The sequence below is a fragment of the Natrix helvetica genome (genome assembly GCF_964273705.1).
Source record: "Natrix helvetica genome assembly, chromosome: 9".
In the NCBI taxonomy this organism is placed as follows: domain Eukaryota; kingdom Metazoa; phylum Chordata; class Lepidosauria; order Squamata; family Natricidae; genus Natrix; species Natrix helvetica.
The window spans coordinates 17,577,665-17,595,282 of record NC_138560.1 but is presented as its reverse complement, the minus strand read 5'-3'; the positions used below and the strand labels follow the sequence as shown (position 1 = coordinate 17,595,282).

Below are 17,618 nucleotides of genomic sequence, written 5' to 3'. Positions count from 1 at the left end.
TGACCCGCCTTCTTTTCCGCCCCTAGCAACAGGCGGACCCGGTTTCTATTGGCTGCCCATTGGTGGGCCCCGCCCTTTCATTGGCTACCCTGGCCAAGAAGGCGGGGCCTTATTGTACGTGTTCCCCCCCATCCCCCCTCCCTTTTTCTCTTCCGCCTCAAAGTCGGGAAATTGTCGGCCATTTTGTGCGAGAGTTTTTGAGGGTTGTGGAAATCGAGCGCAGCCCGGAGGAGCGGAGCGGATTCGGCTGCAGCGGAAGGTGAGGTTGAGCGAGGGCCGGACCTACTGTCCTAAGTAGCGCGGAAGGGGGACGGGAGAAGGGGCAGGGAGGGAGAAGACCAGCCAGGTTGTGTGTGTGTTTGTTTGTGTGGGAAGGGGTGTGCCGCCATGTTGTGGTGCCCCATTGAAAAGCCCAAGATGGGTGCCTCCCCCCCCTCCAATGTTTCAATGGGGGGAAGAAAAGAAAAGTCCTCCCCACTGGCAGGGGGTCGGCCCTGCTTGCTATTTGTGGATACAACTCCCCTTCTAATACTCTGTGTGTGTGTGTGTGTATGGGGAGGGGGGGGGAGGAAGGGTTAAGGCTCCCTTTCCCCAACTTGGCGCCCTTCAGAAGTTTCGACCCTGCTAGTATAAACCTCACGGCCTTCCTTTATAGGGAGGCGGGGGGGGGGAGGCAGGGTTGTGCCCGGTTGGAGGGCTCAAGAGAAGCGGGGACCGAACTTGGCGATGACTTGGCTGAATAGTTCATTTGGAGGGTGGCGGGGGGGTGGATAAGCCTTCCAGGGCAGCCTTAAAAAAAACACCACAAAACTCTGAAAATACTTGTGTGGTTTGTGGGCGCTTTTTGCTTATTTATCCCTCTCTTTCCAGCGAAGACTTTTCTGTGACTGCAACAACCCCTCTCCCCTTAGTTTAATAGACGCCCCTTCCCCGTTTGGGGATTAAAAATCCCATCTCTCTCTCTCTCTTCTCTTTTTTTTAAAAAAGTTTTTAATTAAACCTATTTCGACTTTTAACACCACATTTCCACTCTTAACATCGTTCCAGTATCGATATAACTCCCTATTTACATCATGACTATTTCAGTTTGCTTTCTTTCCAATTATATACATCGCTATTCTATGTATTGTATAATTATGCATAAATATATACAATATCGTTCCTTTTTAATATACCTCTCAAGTAAACTTTATGTAGGTTCATTACCTCTATTTTCTAGCCAATTATACTATACTTCCAAATCGTGTAATAAGTCTTGTTTCTTCTCTATTTTTAATGCCAGTTAACCTGTCCATCTCTTGAATAGCTGGGCAAGTTGCTTATTTGTCGAGTGAAAGGAGGTGAAATTTCACTTTTGGGGGGGACTGCGGGGTAAAGGCTTTGTTTGGTTTCGTTCTCTGGAGGATGTGGTTTGGGAAATTCCCCCCCCCCCCAGTTGTGCTTTGGAAATCCTCTGTGTGTGTTGTGTTGCGTGGACTTGTCAGGATGAGAAATGGGATCCAAAGAAAGGAATCCTGATGGCAAACTCCTTCCTTGTTGGGAATGTTTCTTTTTTACTAGTTGGGATAGAACAGGGCTCTCCAACCTTGGCAACTTTTAAGCCTGGTGGACTTCAACTCCCAGAATTCCCCAGTCCTCCAGGCTTAAAGTTGCCAAGGTTGGAGACCCCTGGGATAGAGGGTTAATAATGGGGCCAAAACTGGCAGGTCTGATGAAATGGATGTGCAATATTTACATGGGATTGTTTGCAGTGCAGATCAATTCAAGGGGGTGGGTTTCTGTGCATGAGGATCGGCTATCTTACAATGGTTTCTTTCTTGGCTGCTGAGAAGACTTTTTTTTTTTTAGTATGGTGAGTGATAATTAACCGGTGTAAATTGTCCTCTCCCAGCCTATACCCTCCAGAAATCTTTCAGAACAATAGACTTCGTTTTGGCTAGTATGGCTAATGGCAATTGTGGACTAGTTTATCAGGGCACTAGTCTGAAGAAGGCAGGAATGGTCTTACGCTTTAAATACCTTAAATACTTCCTAAGAACTTAACTTGGTTGTAAGGGTGTCATTCAAGAATGTTTTATGAAGTTTTTTTGGTTAGCTGTGGATGTCCGCAGAGGAATTAATTTTAAGATTGGCTCCTCTTGATGTAGCTGTGCCAAAATGCTTCTGGATTGTGGTAGGCAAAACTTGCCATTCAGATAGAAACTTGTATAGGCAATGGAACACTGTGGTTGTGGAAAGATTGCTCTCTGGATGTTTTAATAGAGATGAATCGGCTAACAGAGAGTAGAAACAATGCACTGGGCTTTGCTGGTTCCATTCCTCCTTCCACCTTTGCTGTTGCTGGAAGACTGCAATTCTTTGGCTTAGTAGTGGTAAGAATTCAGGATGAATGCAGTTAAGTTTGTTTAAATATGAAATCTTTTCTGAAGATAAGATCTGTGCAACAGTGGAAAAGCTTACTCATGGAGGTTATGAGTTCTCTCATCTTTTAAAGTTTTAAGAGGCTGGACAGTCACCTCTCCTAGGTTTAATTGATTGCTTATATATTGTAAAGGGTTGGATTAGATTAGTAGTCACCAACTGGTCATCCGTGGATGAGAAAATTTTGGTGGTCTGCAGAAAAATCATTTGCATTTTTTATATTGCACTAAATACTATTTATCTTTTTTTAAAAATCATATTAGTGGTCTGCAGGATTTAAAATTATGAATTTAGTGGTCCCTGAGGTCCGAAAGGCTTCTGACCTCTGGATTAGATAGTTTTTGTGGTCTTTTCTACCATAGTTCTGATTTTGGGAATAGGCACATGCAGAATTGGGCTTTTTGTACTTGTATTTTAGATATTCCTTGGGTTAGATGGGTAATGCAATACTGTAGAAATATCGGATCAGGGTTCTGGAGTCTCCAACTGGATCCCTCAAAAGTGGGTTTGGGAGCCAAACATTTCCAGAGTAATTCCATATCTGATTCTAAATGGAATTGCATTCCTTCGTTTGAGAGATGGTTCATGCTCCTGCTTGAGCAACAAGTGGCAGCTCTGACTAGAAGTTTTGTGAAAAATACATCTTGTAGACTAGGTGTGGCCACTCCTGGATCAGGAGACTGCTTACAGACTTTCAGACCTCAGTCGCCTCCCACTTGTATTATTATAATATAGTCTGCACAGTCCTGCCCTTGAAAAGCACCTGCCCATACTCCATAATATCTCAAATATTCTTGGGTGAGTTCATTGTATCAGGAGCGGCACTGATTGCTGATTGGCTTTTGGATATATTTCATAATGCTAGGTGTCACCACCTGGACTACCTCCTGCCTCAGTCATTTCCCTGTCTGATCAGGTTAAATGGACTAAACTTTCTTCAGGCTCCATTTCAGACAAGGCATTGGCATTTTCGATCACTGCTCCTATACTTTGGAATTCTGCTCCTTCTTTCTGGGTTTTAGAAGGTGGTTACAACTGGTTATTGTTCCATCAATTATATGCTGTTATTGATGATGTGAATTTGATGGGCATGTTTTGGATATTTTGTCCATTCAATACTGTATGTATTTGTAGGTTTAATTTCAATATTGTATATATTTGTATGCTTATTATTTTGAGGGATTTCCTCCCTTGATTTGGTTATCTTTCTGTTTGCTGTTCAAAGCACACCTTGAAATAAAACTAAAACTTAATATTTGATACAGGTAATAATGGTGAATTTGTATTTGACGTATGCTGTTCAATTTCTAGATACATATTAAGCTTATGAAGCCTTGTTGGTTATGGTACTCTTCATTTACAAACATTCTGGGTGCCATTTCCCCCAGACTTATAATGTTGTATTAATACATTTTCACATAAATTTATTTTATTTTAGTGATTTATAAATTTAATAATCTGCACCAATTTAGTCTATAAAATAAACCAATTTTATTTTAAAATAGGGAACGGTACAGTATTATAGCATTATATAGATTTTTGTATTTAGATAGTGGTTATATTTTGCCTCTGCCAAATTATTGTTTATAAAGCACTTTTGTAAAAGTATAGCTCTGTAAACAAGTAAAATAAAAGTAACATTTAAAAAATAAAGCACCATTTGGGATTGGGAATTTTTTTTTATTTTCTACTTTAAATTTCATTTTAGAACTGGGACTTCTACCCTTGAAGCCCACGTGCCGAGAATCTGATGTTGGGCTTGGCTTCGTGGCTGAAAACGGCAAACCAGCCCATGAGAACTACCATTCCTAGCCAAAAGAGATCCAATAAAAGTCAGCATCTTTTCTTTCAAGTCTGGCAGCAAGGAAGAGGACAAGAGGTGGACATTGTGGAATCTGAAAACAGATCTGAAAGGTAAATGGGAACCACATAAATTGTGTCTCTGTGAAAGACAGATTCCTTTTTATACTGTTGTTTCCCTGTGGAACACTCATCCCCTTTCAAATTTGGCAGGCCTCTACTTTCCTAGCCTTTTGAAAAGCACTTGCTTTCCCCTAGGAGCTGAGATAGGATGAGGTGGATAAAAGGATTTATTGAGTATGTTGGAAACAACTTTGGTGCCAGGTTTTTAATGTCTGTGGTTTTAATAGATATATGTATTCTGCCCTTTACTGAGTTTGTTGAGCTACCCAGACCTAAGATATGTAAATGTTTTAAATAAATAAACTGGTCCAAAAGTTATGGTTTATTTTGTACCTTAAAATTTAGTAAGTAGTTAAATACTAACATCTTTGTCTTTTATCAGCCTATTAAAATATCTGATTGGCTGTTTCTTTTGGTTTTATTCTGCATGGAAAATTGCCATGCAGTATAAATTTGAGGAGACTGAGTTCTAGTCCCATGTTAGGCACAAAAGCCAGCCAGGTGACCTAACATATTTAAAATGGCTGGTTTATTATACAGTGAAGGTGCATCTTTACTGAAATGGGAAGACATTGGTGGTGTTAAAAAAAATCAAACCTGATGGAATGTTGTTTCAGAAAATCTCTTTTAAGTGGCTTATTGTGCTATGTTTTGTAATCTGCTATGCTTTATTTAATAAACCATGGTTAGGAAAAAAATCATAATTTACTGTGGTATATGAAACAAGCCAGTGTACTATGGAATTCAATTTCATAGCAATCCTAAAACTTCAGAGGTATTTGTGTTGAATAAATTGTGCTATTATCCAAAAAATTGTTGAAACCATTTCTAAGCAAATTTTTGCTTCTAGTTAGATCAACATGGTAGCTCAAAACCCAACCTACATGCCAAATTTTGGAACCAGGATAATTAGAACATAAAGCCATTTGATTCTTGCCTTTGCAATCTGAATATACTCTGGCATTGCCATTGAAGGGGTTTTTTTTTTTTTTTACAAAAGAATATTATGGTTACATCACATGCCATATTTTCTTAGGTTTTCCCTGACATATTTTGTCTTTTCTTGACTCTTCCCAATCCCTGGATAGGTGACATTTAACTTGAAGATGGGAGGTGGAGAAAGATTCAGTGTTCCATCTGTCCAGTCCAGAAATGCTACCAAGAGCCATCAACAACTGAATAATAGAAAAAAGAGTAAAGATCAGAATTCCCATATGAAGAAAATTCACAAGAAAGAGAGAGGACATGGCTGCAACCCATCATCTGTAGCATGGCAGGCCATGCACAATGAAGGAAAAACCACAGTGCATTTCCAAACCAACCAGACTTGGAATCCAGCTTTATCCCACTCACTTTTCTTGCCTCAAACCAACCAAAACTATGCTGGAGCAAAATTCAGTGAGCCGCCATCCCCAAGTGTTCTTCCTAAACCACCAAGCCACTGGGTAACTGTTTCATTTAACCCTGCTGATAAAGAAATCATGACTTTTCAACTTAAGACCTTACTGAAAGTACAGGCTTAAGTTCCATAGAAAATGACACTTCATAGTTTCAATTTTCAGTATGAATCCATTTTGGAGTCCAGAATTCAAACAAAAGCACAACATGCAGAACTAAGTCACCATGTTGGAAAGTAGTTGAATTGTGTATGATGGTGAAAGGTCACTCCTTGAAATTATTCTTAATTAAATAGTTCACTTTTGGGTGTTACTGTGCACTGTTTCCATTTGTATGTGCTGCAGATGCATTGATAGCCTAGACCAAATCTCAGTCATTGTTCTCTATACAAATTGTATTGATGTTAAGTTTTCTTTCTCAGAAAAGTACTTGACAGTATCTTTTGGGATGCAGTAATATAAGCCAAACAAATTTCTAACCACAATGGCAATGTAGTTGCAAAATATGTTTATCCCCTATACTGTGAAATTCTGTAAGTATTCAAAATCAGATGTTTTTGAGCTCTTACCCAAAATTGTTGTAAAAAGCAATTTAATTTCTTCAGATAACTCATTTTTCTATCACTGAACTGATAGATTGGGCAAGCAAATATCCATTCAAAGGCTTGGGACTTGAAATCCAAAATTTGGATTTAAAATGCCAATCTACATAAACCCTTGTTTAACATGCCAATTATTTTAATTATTAATCTATAATTCTTATACAACCATTACAATGCATTGAAAATTGATACCCAAAAATGTGCCAACTTGAATGTTTGTAATGACTGGTACTGCCAAAAGCTTCTAGTATCTTTTTTTCGTCAGTGAATTTCACTAATCTGTTTTTGATATCCATTCTGTATGTTTTGCATCATTTTCCGAATCTGAATTGCTAAGGCCAGTGTATAATTATGTGAATTGTTTAAAGAATTTGACAATTGTAAAAACATCTTTTATGGAGGGAAGGAAGAGCTATGTACATAAATGTAAAACTTGTAGCATATGTAAATTTATTGTGGGCTTTCCTGCCAAAAAAGAACTATTTTAGTACAAAACTGCTGAATGTAAACAAGCCCATGTTAAATACATGGCATGATTTTTATAAAAAAATGCTTAAAAAAACCCCTTTAAAAGCACATATCTATGCTATTGCACTTGAATATCAGTGAAAGAGTGTGCTCAGCCTGCGCCTGCTTAGATAAGAATTTGGATTTAACTTGGTAGAAAGTACCATTTTTAAAGTTAAAAATGTCTTTTCGAAGTTAAGGGCGCAGTTCAATTTCTGTTTAATGCAGAGAAAAAAAATCTTGATAATTCAGTAAATGTTTATGCACTCTTAGATTTCAGTCCTAATATACTTTGTTGAAAACGGCTTCATCCAAGTGTGTTTGGGACTGGGCTGTAAGGTTGCATTTCAGTGAAACCTCAATTCCTGCATATTAGAACTGTTGCATACAGTTGTAATGTACCCTCTGATGGTTGCTTTCATTTTGGATGTATAAAGTACTTTTAGCAGAGAAACAAAGTATTAGAAATTCCAGTGTCCAAAATGCCAAAACCCCATCTTGTATTTGTTAAGACATATAATAAAATGTTTTATAAGTGTTTATTTTTAAACTATGTATTATATTGTAGCACTTTTCTTAGCTGTTTTATATGCCATCATTTGTTTAAAACTATTTCATTATATACCATTACAATTATTATTTTTTGACTTGTGTCTGAACTCTTCTTAGAAGCAGCTTTAGAATTTGATAGAATTTCAGATGTGTTATGCACTATGTATCTTGGTGAAAATAGATTATGTAAATAGATTATGTAAACTAAAACATTATACATAACAAAATGTGTAATGTTGCTAAATTTCCAACAATGGTAATGAAACATTTAGTTGCCATGTTTTTTAAAAAAATTGTGAGGGATATTTGGCTGTACATTGTTGCACATTTTAGCTTAGCTACATATATATTCAAAATGTTTTAGCAACCATCAGAACATTTAAAATATTTCCAAATAAAAGAGATCGGACAATTTTCTCAAAATATTACCTTATGTCCCAAATGTATCCCAGACAATTGAAAATCTTTGTATCCCAGATGTAATTTTGATACACTAAATTCTATGCTTGATATACTTAGATATGAATTTGAAGCAAATTTTAAATAAAAACCCTTAACCTCTTCTCCCCAACAGTGTGTTGACGTGCTACTTTATTTATAGTATTCTTTTCAAACTAAAAAAGCATATATAGTAAGCATTAAGGGGTATCTTGCCCAAAGATCTAAAAGACACGAAAGGTTGAAGAGAAAAAGCAAGCATGTACATTTTTAATATGAACAGCTGCAGATAGTTGGCAAGTAACTCAATGGTTTTGTTTCTTTCAATACAAAACTTTAGATGGAATAATTTTTATTTGTAAAGTAGAGGCTTTAACATTGAGGTATGAACTGTGTTAAAAATAAAAACTACATGTGTGCTAGAATAATTGCAGTTGGGCATAAGGTGGTTATGATTAGCCCTATCTAATGGCTATGGGAGCAAATTCAATTTGTTTTTTGTATATTGCTAGATTACAGTACACTTGATATGTTAAACCAAATAAGTGCTGTGCTGTTTAAAGGTATCTATTTTAATTTGATTGGATGTATGGACTTTAATTCTGCTTTAAACTGATGACAGTATGAAATATATCTGCTGCATAAGAATGACTCATACAAAAAAAGGTGATCCACCAAGCCTTTTTTTAAAGTTAGAAAAAATAGACATTAGTTGGCTATATTGTCCTACCTAAATTGAATGATTTTTTAAAAATATTCATAATTGTAGTTGTTTTGCAGCCCAGGTATCTTGTACAATGTGCACCAGCAATAGTTCTTTCAAAGCTGTATGGACTTGTTCTGGATGTCAAAAAGCAGTTCAACATTCAAAGCCGTATGGACTTGTTCTGGATGTCAAAAATTTGATGTGGTTATTAAGAACATATATTTTCAACATCTTCCTGATTGAGGGAAACTTTCATTGGTTATTATTTCATTTCACTTATGGATGGAATTTAATATTTGTGAAAAAGGCAAATTTAGTAAAAAATAGTGCACAATAAATAAGTGCAAGCTCTCCCCTTTTTATTTCTGTATTATTCTGGGGTTCTGAGGTTTTTTTTCTTAAGTTCACTACTCAGAATCACAACTGGCAAGATGAGTTACACAAACCAATAAAATACTTATATAACTGCTTCAGGACTCAATTTCTGAGGCAGAATTTGTTCTGGTGTAACAAAATGTTTTAGACTTGTCTTTCTCATTGGCTAATGAAGCTCTGAAATAATTACTGCTCCTGTATTGAACAAGCAGCATTGGTTTTCTCCTTTAACTATGAACATATCTATCCTCAAAACAATACTAGTTAAAACTACAGTAGAGAATTTCTGTGTTTCTACTTCCTTTTTTATTAGTTTGTGTGCTAGATTTACAGCAAGCAAAATATAAACGGGTCCCCCTAATCAAAACACCGATGTCTTAAAGTAGTACCTGGTATTTAAAAAAACATAAAAATATATTTTTGGAAACCTCTATAAGAAAGAAAATATAAAGTTTATTTCCACAAGTTTTTTCTGACCAGAGCTGCACAGTAACACAATTTTACACTTTGTTTTAAACTACATTAGGAAGAACTCTTTAAAAAAAAGCAATAAATGATTGCATAGGACATTAACTTTTAGTAATAAACAAAAATTAGGCTATCAAATATACAAAGATTCTAGAATCACTCCATCACTCCTTATTGAAGTCAGCATTTTAAAAGACAACCTTACTCCTGAGCAGCTTACTGTATACGAATAGCTAGAATTTAAATCTAAAATTAGCTCTCTACTGAAACAAGAGTTCCATTGATATTAAATTTTCCTGCTAAACAGAAGTAGAGGGCCTTTAAAGTTTGATGCTGACTTTCATTCTTCCAACAGAAAAGCTATGTTCTTAATACAATATTATGGTCTTCCAGAGAATACTTTTGAGATTATACATGGCAACTTCCCATAGTCTAAAATATTACCAAAAGCAAAAACAACATATATTGAATAACCTTCCTGATCTGAAGAGAAAGTTAGATTGATGTATACACTCAAAACTGTCACTTCTATTTAGAAATACTGCTAATGAAACCCTGGGGCACTAAATAGGGACGCCAACTACTTATAAAGACTTTCATGTTGAGGTTTAGTTTATACATCGTACAATCTTTGTTTATTTTAATTTAATACAGCAAAAAGCCTTATGGAATTTGCTCACTAAACCTCAAAGCCCGTCACATTGCATACAAATATTTACCTAATGATTTAACTGAATATCTTATTTTTGGAGGTTAACATATTAGGAAAAAGCACCTGGATCTTGACAAATTCACAGTAGGTCATTGCGAGTAATTTCTAATTTTTCTAATTTATTCTCAAGACCATCGCTTCAGAAGTTATCGGTATTTCAATGTCTTTCAGATGCCCAAGGAACCAATCATTTTGGCACAAGCGTCCATGACAAGCAAACTTTTACAACCTTTTGAGTCTTGACATTTTTTAGCTACGTCACTACAGGAAAACTGCTCAATCTGCTGACTATACAGCAGAAATTAAGCAATAGTGTAAACCGTGATGATCAAGATACCATTGATATTTGAAGCATAAGACCATACTTTTTTTTTTTTTACAAAAATATACATAGTAACACAAGAATCTTAGTAGCTGCCCAAGACATTTAACAAAGTGGACTCTATTGTGTAAGATTATCTGTATTGTATTTTTTAATAGTAATAATTGCCTGCTCCAGGGATAACTAACAAAATTATTTTAAAGCAATGTTGCAACATCATAACTCAATTGTTTATCTAGATGATACATGCCTAAAAACAAAGTACACTGTTTAGTGGCCACTGGATTTGGGACTAGCCCATGATCTGGATCTGGATTTTGATCTAGATCTAGACTGCGATCTTGACTGAGATTTGGATCTAGCTGATTCATTTTTCCTTGATTCTTTTTCATATCTTGAGCTGGACTTATAATGTGCCTTAGAATCCATTTTAGAGTTGTCTCTAGATTTAGTGCGAGATGTAGACCTAGACCGTGATTTAGCCTTCATTTCTTTTTTGGCTGGTGACTTAGATCGTGATCTTGAATTGGACTTTGACCTTGAAAAAGATGTGTTACGGTGTCTGAACCTATCAGAAAGAGGAAGATAATACATTTGAATATGATCAAGCTCATTAGATGTTGTATTATCTCACATTAAAATGGCTTATTGTTGCAGGCACAGGCTTTTCTGATTTTGAATGTGTTATATAAAAGAATGTTTACCTATCATTATCTGAACGACTTCTGCTACGGCGATGTCTTCCAGCAGGTCTACTGCTAAAAAGGTACACGAGAAAAAGTAAACAGTGGCATATACCTTTAGAATTACTCACACACCCCCAACTAAAGATTCTTCAGTTGCAATATTTCTTTTTTCTTCAAGGATGCACTATTTCTCATAGTTCATGCAAGGTATAACAACTTCCATGCATGTTACTGCTAAGGTGACTTGGAATCTAGATGTCAGACAGTCAATGAGTTTCCTCTTCATTACAGGTCAGCATAGGTCAAGGTAGTACAACACTTACTTTCTAGGACTATAAGATCTGCGATAGTTGTAATCAAAAGAACGGCTTCTTGACCGCCTTTCATAACTGCGACTTCTTGAACGCCGGTATCTGTCATAATCATCATAACGAGATGAGCTGTACACATTTCTTCCTTCCTTGGCTTTCATTTGGTTTGGTGCTGTAAGGAAAAAATAAAGTTTTTAATTAAACATTAACATGTAATGCAACAATACTTCATTTGACTTCTATAAAGGTTGGATACTGAAAGTCCAACTAAGATTGGCTTTGAACATATTTAAGTGGGTATGATCTCTCCATTTCTTCTCAATTTTAGAAAAGCTCAGCAGTTTTTAACAGAAAAATCAACCGAGAGCTTGAATTATTTATACTAGCCCCTTCTCTTATTGATTTGTAAGCTAACTTGTGCTTAATGTTTAAGCTTAATATTTCTTATTAGATCCCAATAACTGCACACTGAGGGCAGAAGTGCTCATCTATATCTTATCCTGTTCCTGTTCTTTTGAAAGTTCAGTAAAAAAATGGCACGTCTATTTATTCTCTTTGCATCTATCTCCCTCATCATCTTTGTCACAAAGTATTTTCAAATCTGTCTTCTTTTACAACTATATTGCTTTTCTCTCCCAATAAATCCTCACAACCTACTTTCTGTGTTCCATTATTTACTGCTTTACTTTTCCATTTTTTTCCTTAAAACTTTAGTTACAACTAAAGTTGTAACTTTAATTACAAAGACCCACAAAGTTACGACTCTGAAAAAAATAACTTTACAACCATTCCTCACACTTATAAATGTTCCAACATCCCAGTAATGTGATAATCCATGGAGATTTGCTTAGTGATTGCAGAGAAAGTAAGGCTGTAAATCCTCTGCAGTTACACAATATCTTGCTTAATGACCATGTTGCTTAGCAAATTGCCAGTCCCAATTATGGCCATTAAACGAGGACTACCAGTATTTTAGTAATCTTAATATTTTGTTTCTTCAATGGCCAGGTGCCTACAAAACATCTGCAACAGGTCATATTAACTTACAATATATATTTAGAGAAATCGTATGTATGAAATTTCTTACAAGCAACAAGTGCTGAGTTTTAACTATGAATTTCTCAAATCTTCTTGTACAGGCGATCAAACTGGTGGCCATGATATATTTGTTTTGGAAATTCTTAGTTGTGTGAATTATAATTCAACTTTGCTGGATGAATCTGAATTTCAGATTCAGAATCTGTTCGAAAATTATTATCAATGTATTCTTTTCCTTGTGCAAACCTTTTCTGGGGCCTTTTTTCTTCCTTGGATGAAGTTTTTAACAAACATTATTAGATATTCTTAACTGCAGCAACTCTCTATAACCTGGTATTGATCACACAGGTGAAAAAATTGCGAATGAAATACCTAAATGTGGAAGTTACATTGGTGGGGAAGAATGTTTCTTCATTTTGTTGAAAAGTAGTTGTCAATTGAAAGCAGACCAAATTCCTCTGTCTCTCTCGTAATTGCTACTACTTTCTACTATGAAGGTTTTTATGACTTCCTAGTCTAGCCAAAATCCTGGTGTTTCCTTCTGGTCTCCAATATAAGTAATAATCAAATTAGACACTGTTTTACTTTTTCTGAGACTAGTGAAGGTTGATGCTGCCACGATATCCTGTATTCTGGATTCAGGTAGCTAGTGTCTAAACAAAAAGATGTTTGTTGTGGGGCAATCTTTTGTACATAAATTACTTCATATCTCAAACCAACGTCCATGGTAGTTGAGTGACTTATGTCTACAATTACACTAAATGGATATAAAAAGACTTAATAATGCTGGGGAAGGACAATTTTTGTACTCTTGAGTTATATCTATATTTAATTGGTAGGTTTTACATGATTTTTTTCATATTGATTTGGAAAAGTCTATCTAGCCCAGCTGACTGCTCATGATAACCATTCCCATCAATTATTTGTGCCCAGCTTATTCCTCATTTTAAATATATATTCTTGATACTCTTGCAGGTATCATACATTCTAATCAGAATATTGCACTATAATTTTTACCAGATCATTTAACAGTAAATAGCAAATATGACATTTTAATAATTTGCGTAGAGGAAAAATAAGCTTGTGTATTGTAGCTATGACAGAATAATTCATACAGCTCTATGTGTTGTTTCAGTATTAATTTTCTGACAAGTTTACTTAAATATAAATGCAATACATACTTTTCCTATCTCCTTGAGCAAACTGGATTTCTATTTGGCGGCCACAAATCCATTTTCGGTCCAAATTATGAAGAGCATCTTCAGCATCCCGGACATCTTCAAATGTGCTAGATGTTAAGGTACTTGGGGATTTGAAGTATTTGCAACTATATAAGTAGTAAATTATTGTTTTCCCATAATGCCATTACAGCCTTGCAACTAACTTGTCCTCATTTTTTGTATGTTCTTACAACATAACAAAGATTAGCTGATATCAGTAATGTCAATTTGCATTTGCCTCAAATTTTTAATTTTAAAAAATTTGGATTCTTAATATGTTTCATCTACCAATGTTTAAAAAATATCTCACCCTTAAGTATTTTTCTTAGAGAGCTTTAATATAGTAACAGTGTAGCATTTTCCAGATGAAGCTAATACAGGCAATCCCAGGGTTAAGCACCTGTTGTTTCCTAAATGTCTTTAACCCAACCTTGTTTTTAGGTTGGAACAGGCTATTGTACCTGTGCTTCTGCCTATTAGGGGTGATCATCAAGAACAAGGAAGTTGCTTACAAAGGATTTTTTCCCCTAAAGTTTAAAATTATGACTTCAAAATTGAGTTATGGCGAAGACAGATTTCCAGCAAGGAGAACCCAAGTCAAGGAGAATCCTCTGGAATTCACTCTCTCACTGTCCCGAAGGCAAAGTGATCCAACTCAAAACGGCAGGCAGTGTTCTCCTTCTATTAAAATTGCACAATGCTTTCAAGAAGTGATAAAAAAGGAATATAATGTATTAAAACACACATACTACTTTGTTATGTTCAATAAATCTTTTTGTAGCTTCAGCAGTTTGTCAGCTCAAAGGAGAACACTGTCCGCCAATTAAATGAGATCACATTGCTAGCCAGACATCTGCCGTTTTAAATATTGTAATAAATGATTTCGCAACATGTCTGCCATTTTGTAATAGTTAGTCCTGTTCCTCTCTAGAGGTTGTTTTTAAGTTGGATGCTCTTAGCCCAGGGACTGCCTGTCTTGATGATTTTCATTTTCAATAATTCATTTAATTAGATCATTGCTAAATTATATACGGTTTTATGACAAAGACATATGCTGGAAAATTAAGCTTGTTACATATTGCAAAAGCCCCTAAATGAACTTAATTGTCCCTATGTGTCAAATCACAAATATCCTATGCAGCAAATATCACCTTATTAGAGAGATCCTCATCTCAAATCAGTAATGATTAGTTGAAATTGTACTTCTCAATTAAATGCAGACATCATGGTTATTACAGGGCCATAACTAAACTAAATTAGAATAAAAAGTATTGTTTAATCACTTACACAACCAGCAAGAGGACAGCTCTTATTCTGTAGGATACATCAGGTAAGGCTCCTTTTATCTTGGCCACCAGTCAACTTCATCTTGACCTTTAACTCTTTAAGTGCTTTTCAGAAGGACTTGAGATGCTTGGTCAAAAGTGACAGATGGCTTTATCTTTACACTTTGAAAAACAACCTTTTCCCCCATTTGTAGATAAAGCGAAGCTTTTTCTCCCATTATGGCTTGTCCTTCTTCCAGCTTTTCTTTATATTTTCTTTTCCCAAACTTTCCCTTCTCTTCAAGCCTGATCCTTAAGAGGTCTTTGGCTTGTCTACTTGCCTTAATTCTTGAATTCTACTCTAAAGGTTCTTTCATGCTTTTTCTTTGGGGTCGCCATTACTGTACAGCTTTACACTCTGAGGCAACAACAGAGGACAGTAAATTAGGGGACAATAATCAGAGCAAGAATTTTCACCTTATTTTATACAAGTCTGTTCTTGATCAAATAAACAATAAAATATCAGTCACATTTTGCTAAGCATTAAGAACAAATTTACTGGAAATACCCAATATGAATTGTAATGATAAACTTTGGAGGCAGCAGCAAATGCCATTTCCATACTAAAAGCACAAGTCTAAATATGAGGCCTGTGCTATAATAATGCAATATATTATTGACTATAGTTAAAGTTTTCAAAGTCTGAAAATTTGTTAATGCATTAATCTTCTGAGGAATGGAACACAGACAACATATTACAAATAACACAAGAAAACAGCCTTGTCATTTAGGTTTGTTACCTCATACACAAACGTGATTTCAAACTCCAACACCCCTCTCACCAATCAGTCATCTGAAGAAAGGATATTGAACATAAGCAAATCCTCTTGGACGGCGGGTGTAGAAATCCAGGGGTACATATACATCAACTATTGGACCATATCGACCAAATTCCCGACGTAAGTCTTCAGACCTGCAATGAGACTTAACGTTAGCTAAGATACTTATTTGTATAAATACTGATCAACCCATGTAGAATCACGTGTGTGTGTGTTACAATCCTATAACTTTGCTAAGTACCTCCCACTTATTTGTTGCAGAATATGAACTCAGCTGTTAATTTTCCCTTGCCATCTTGAAGTAAGAACTCAATTTTGCACTAATGTAGCAATACGTAACACAATATGCCATTCATGCTAAATATTATTAAGAATGTAACTTTTGGAGAAAATAAATTAAAGCTTGTAAATGGCTACCAGCCAGAGATATACAAAAGTTCTTGCAGGAGAATAGCTGATTTCAGGTGGTTTGTGATTAAACAGAAACCTGCATGACTGGTCTGGAAACATTTGACTGGACTTCTAAACCCCAACTTATTTTGTGCATGGAATGTGTATTTTTTGTGTGTGCACGCTCCTACAAACCATATGACTTCATACACCAACTTTAATCAGAAATCTGACCATTTACTTAGAGGCAAACTGATAAAGAACATTGAAAAAGAGGAAAATAGATTTGCTGTAGATTTCAAGTAATTTCTGAAGTTCTTTAGTCTTAGGAAGAAGAATCTGGCAAAAATATAACTTAATGTAAATCTCGAAAGTAACCCAAATTTAAAGAAAAAAAATGAAGGTTTGGACTGTGCTAAAATTGAAATGAAATATCATTACCGAGGAGCCATTTTAATGAGGCTGAATTCGAATAAAGGAAGTAGTTGGATACAGCACACATGCAGCAGTGTCTTGCTGAAATGTATTGCAAAAGTTGCAAAAAATGTATTAAAAAAACCCAAAGGGAATCTGGCGGAAACGCAGGCAAGGAGAAAGAAAAAGGGGGTGGGAAAAAATAAATACTCTTCCACTCCCAATAATCTCTCAAACACAAGAACGGTTTCATCGCTTTACTGACTGGCGCGATATTCTTGATTTTACACACGACTCTTTTTAAAGTCTCTTTTGGCGCCAAAGACAGTAAAGTGAAGCGCACAAATGAAAAGAGCCCCAAGGGGCGATCTAACGGAGGCTTCGAAGAACGGGTGAGGCAGGAAAACGATCCAGAAGGGCTCCCCAAGCAGGTCTGGGCGAGCTGAGGGGCGCCTAGCGACCCCACCCCCACCCCGAAACGCAAGGCCGGGACGCGGGAAACAGCGAGCTAACCAAGGACCGCCGGTCGCGCCTCAGGCCTTCCGCGCCTCTCTCAGTTCACACGCACCTGGTGTCGTCGGCCACGTTCCGCACAAATAACGAGGTGTTTGGCGGCCGCAAGTAGCGAGACATGGTTCTTCCGGGGGAAGGGAAGCGGCCCGCGGGGCGAGAGGCGAAGCCAAAGAAGAACCGAAACGGCCCGGCGCTGAGGAGAAAGTAACACACACAGACACAGAAAGAGAGAGAGAACGACACTCGAGGGGCAACCGCCTTGTGGCGAACTCTCGCGAGAGTTGGGCCGCGCGCGCACCAACGGGCGGGCGGGATGGCGTCTCGCGTGCTCAGCCGCCGGCGCGAGATGGTGAGGCGCCTGCGCCTTAGCCCGCAACCATGGCGCGGAGGCAACTCTCGCGTTATTTTGCAGAGGTTGGGCGCTCCTCCGCGGTCGGTTTGGGATTTGCATTGCCGCCTTTGGTGCGCGGGAAAAGCGCGGGAATGAGACTTAGAATCATGAGTGTCCAAACTTGGGAA

General features: G+C 36.8%; 2 protein-coding genes across 5 annotated transcripts; one reads left to right on the top strand and one right to left on the bottom strand.

Moving 5' to 3' along the window:
* Positions 1-104: 104 nt before the first annotated feature.
* PNRC2 (proline rich nuclear receptor coactivator 2) lies at positions 105-7,973 on the top strand. The gene is made up of 3 exons (XM_081962504.1): positions 105-259; positions 4,130-4,335; positions 5,433-7,973. Exon 3 carries the CDS (start codon positions 5,451-5,453, stop codon positions 5,865-5,867), a length of 417 nt encoding a protein of 138 aa, XP_081818630.1. The 5' UTR covers positions 105-259; positions 4,130-4,335; positions 5,433-5,450; the 3' UTR covers positions 5,868-7,973.
* Positions 4,654-17,570, bottom strand: SRSF10 (serine and arginine rich splicing factor 10). 4 transcript variants are annotated; one of them, XR_014176176.1, is made up of 6 exons: positions 17,155-17,569; positions 15,812-15,916; positions 13,640-13,743; positions 11,433-11,592; positions 8,571-8,727; positions 4,654-5,519 (listed from the first exon to the last, which is right to left on the bottom strand). XR_014176176.1 is itself a non-coding variant. In XM_081962502.1 (6 exons), the coding sequence occupies exons 1-6, from the start codon at positions 17,217-17,219 to the stop codon at positions 5,513-5,515; spliced, it is 495 nt and encodes a 164-aa protein (XP_081818628.1). In that variant the 5' UTR covers positions 17,220-17,570; the 3' UTR covers positions 4,654-5,512. The 4 variants fall into 4 exon arrangements, 3 of the variants coding, with proteins under 3 accessions (XP_081818628.1, XP_081818629.1, XP_081818627.1); XM_081962502.1 differs by lacking the exon at positions 8,571-8,727 and adding an exon at positions 11,128-11,181 and having other exon boundaries at positions 17,155-17,570; XM_081962501.1 differs by lacking the exons at positions 4,654-5,519; positions 8,571-8,727 and adding exons at positions 9,355-10,991; positions 11,128-11,181 and having other exon boundaries at positions 17,155-17,535.
* Positions 17,571-17,618: the final 48 nt, after the last annotated feature.

Bases quoted from the DNA above. Each gene is read 5' to 3' on its own strand.
- SRSF10 (XM_081962501.1), bottom strand. From the start codon at position 17,219: ATGTCTCGCTACTTGCGGCCGCCAAACACCTCGTTATTTGTGCGGAAC. The intron at 11,593-13,639 runs GTATGTATTGCA...TTTTCCTTACAG, and splicing joins TGCTCAAGGAGATAGGAAAA to CACCAAACCAAATGAAAGCC. The intron at 10,992-11,127 runs GTAAACATTCTT...TCTTTCTGATAG, and splicing joins AGTCGTTCAGATAATGATAG to GTTCAGACACCGTAACACAT.
- PNRC2 (XM_081962504.1), top strand. From the start codon at position 5,451: ATGGGAGGTGGAGAAAGATTCAGTGTTCCATCTGTCCAGTCCAGAAAT.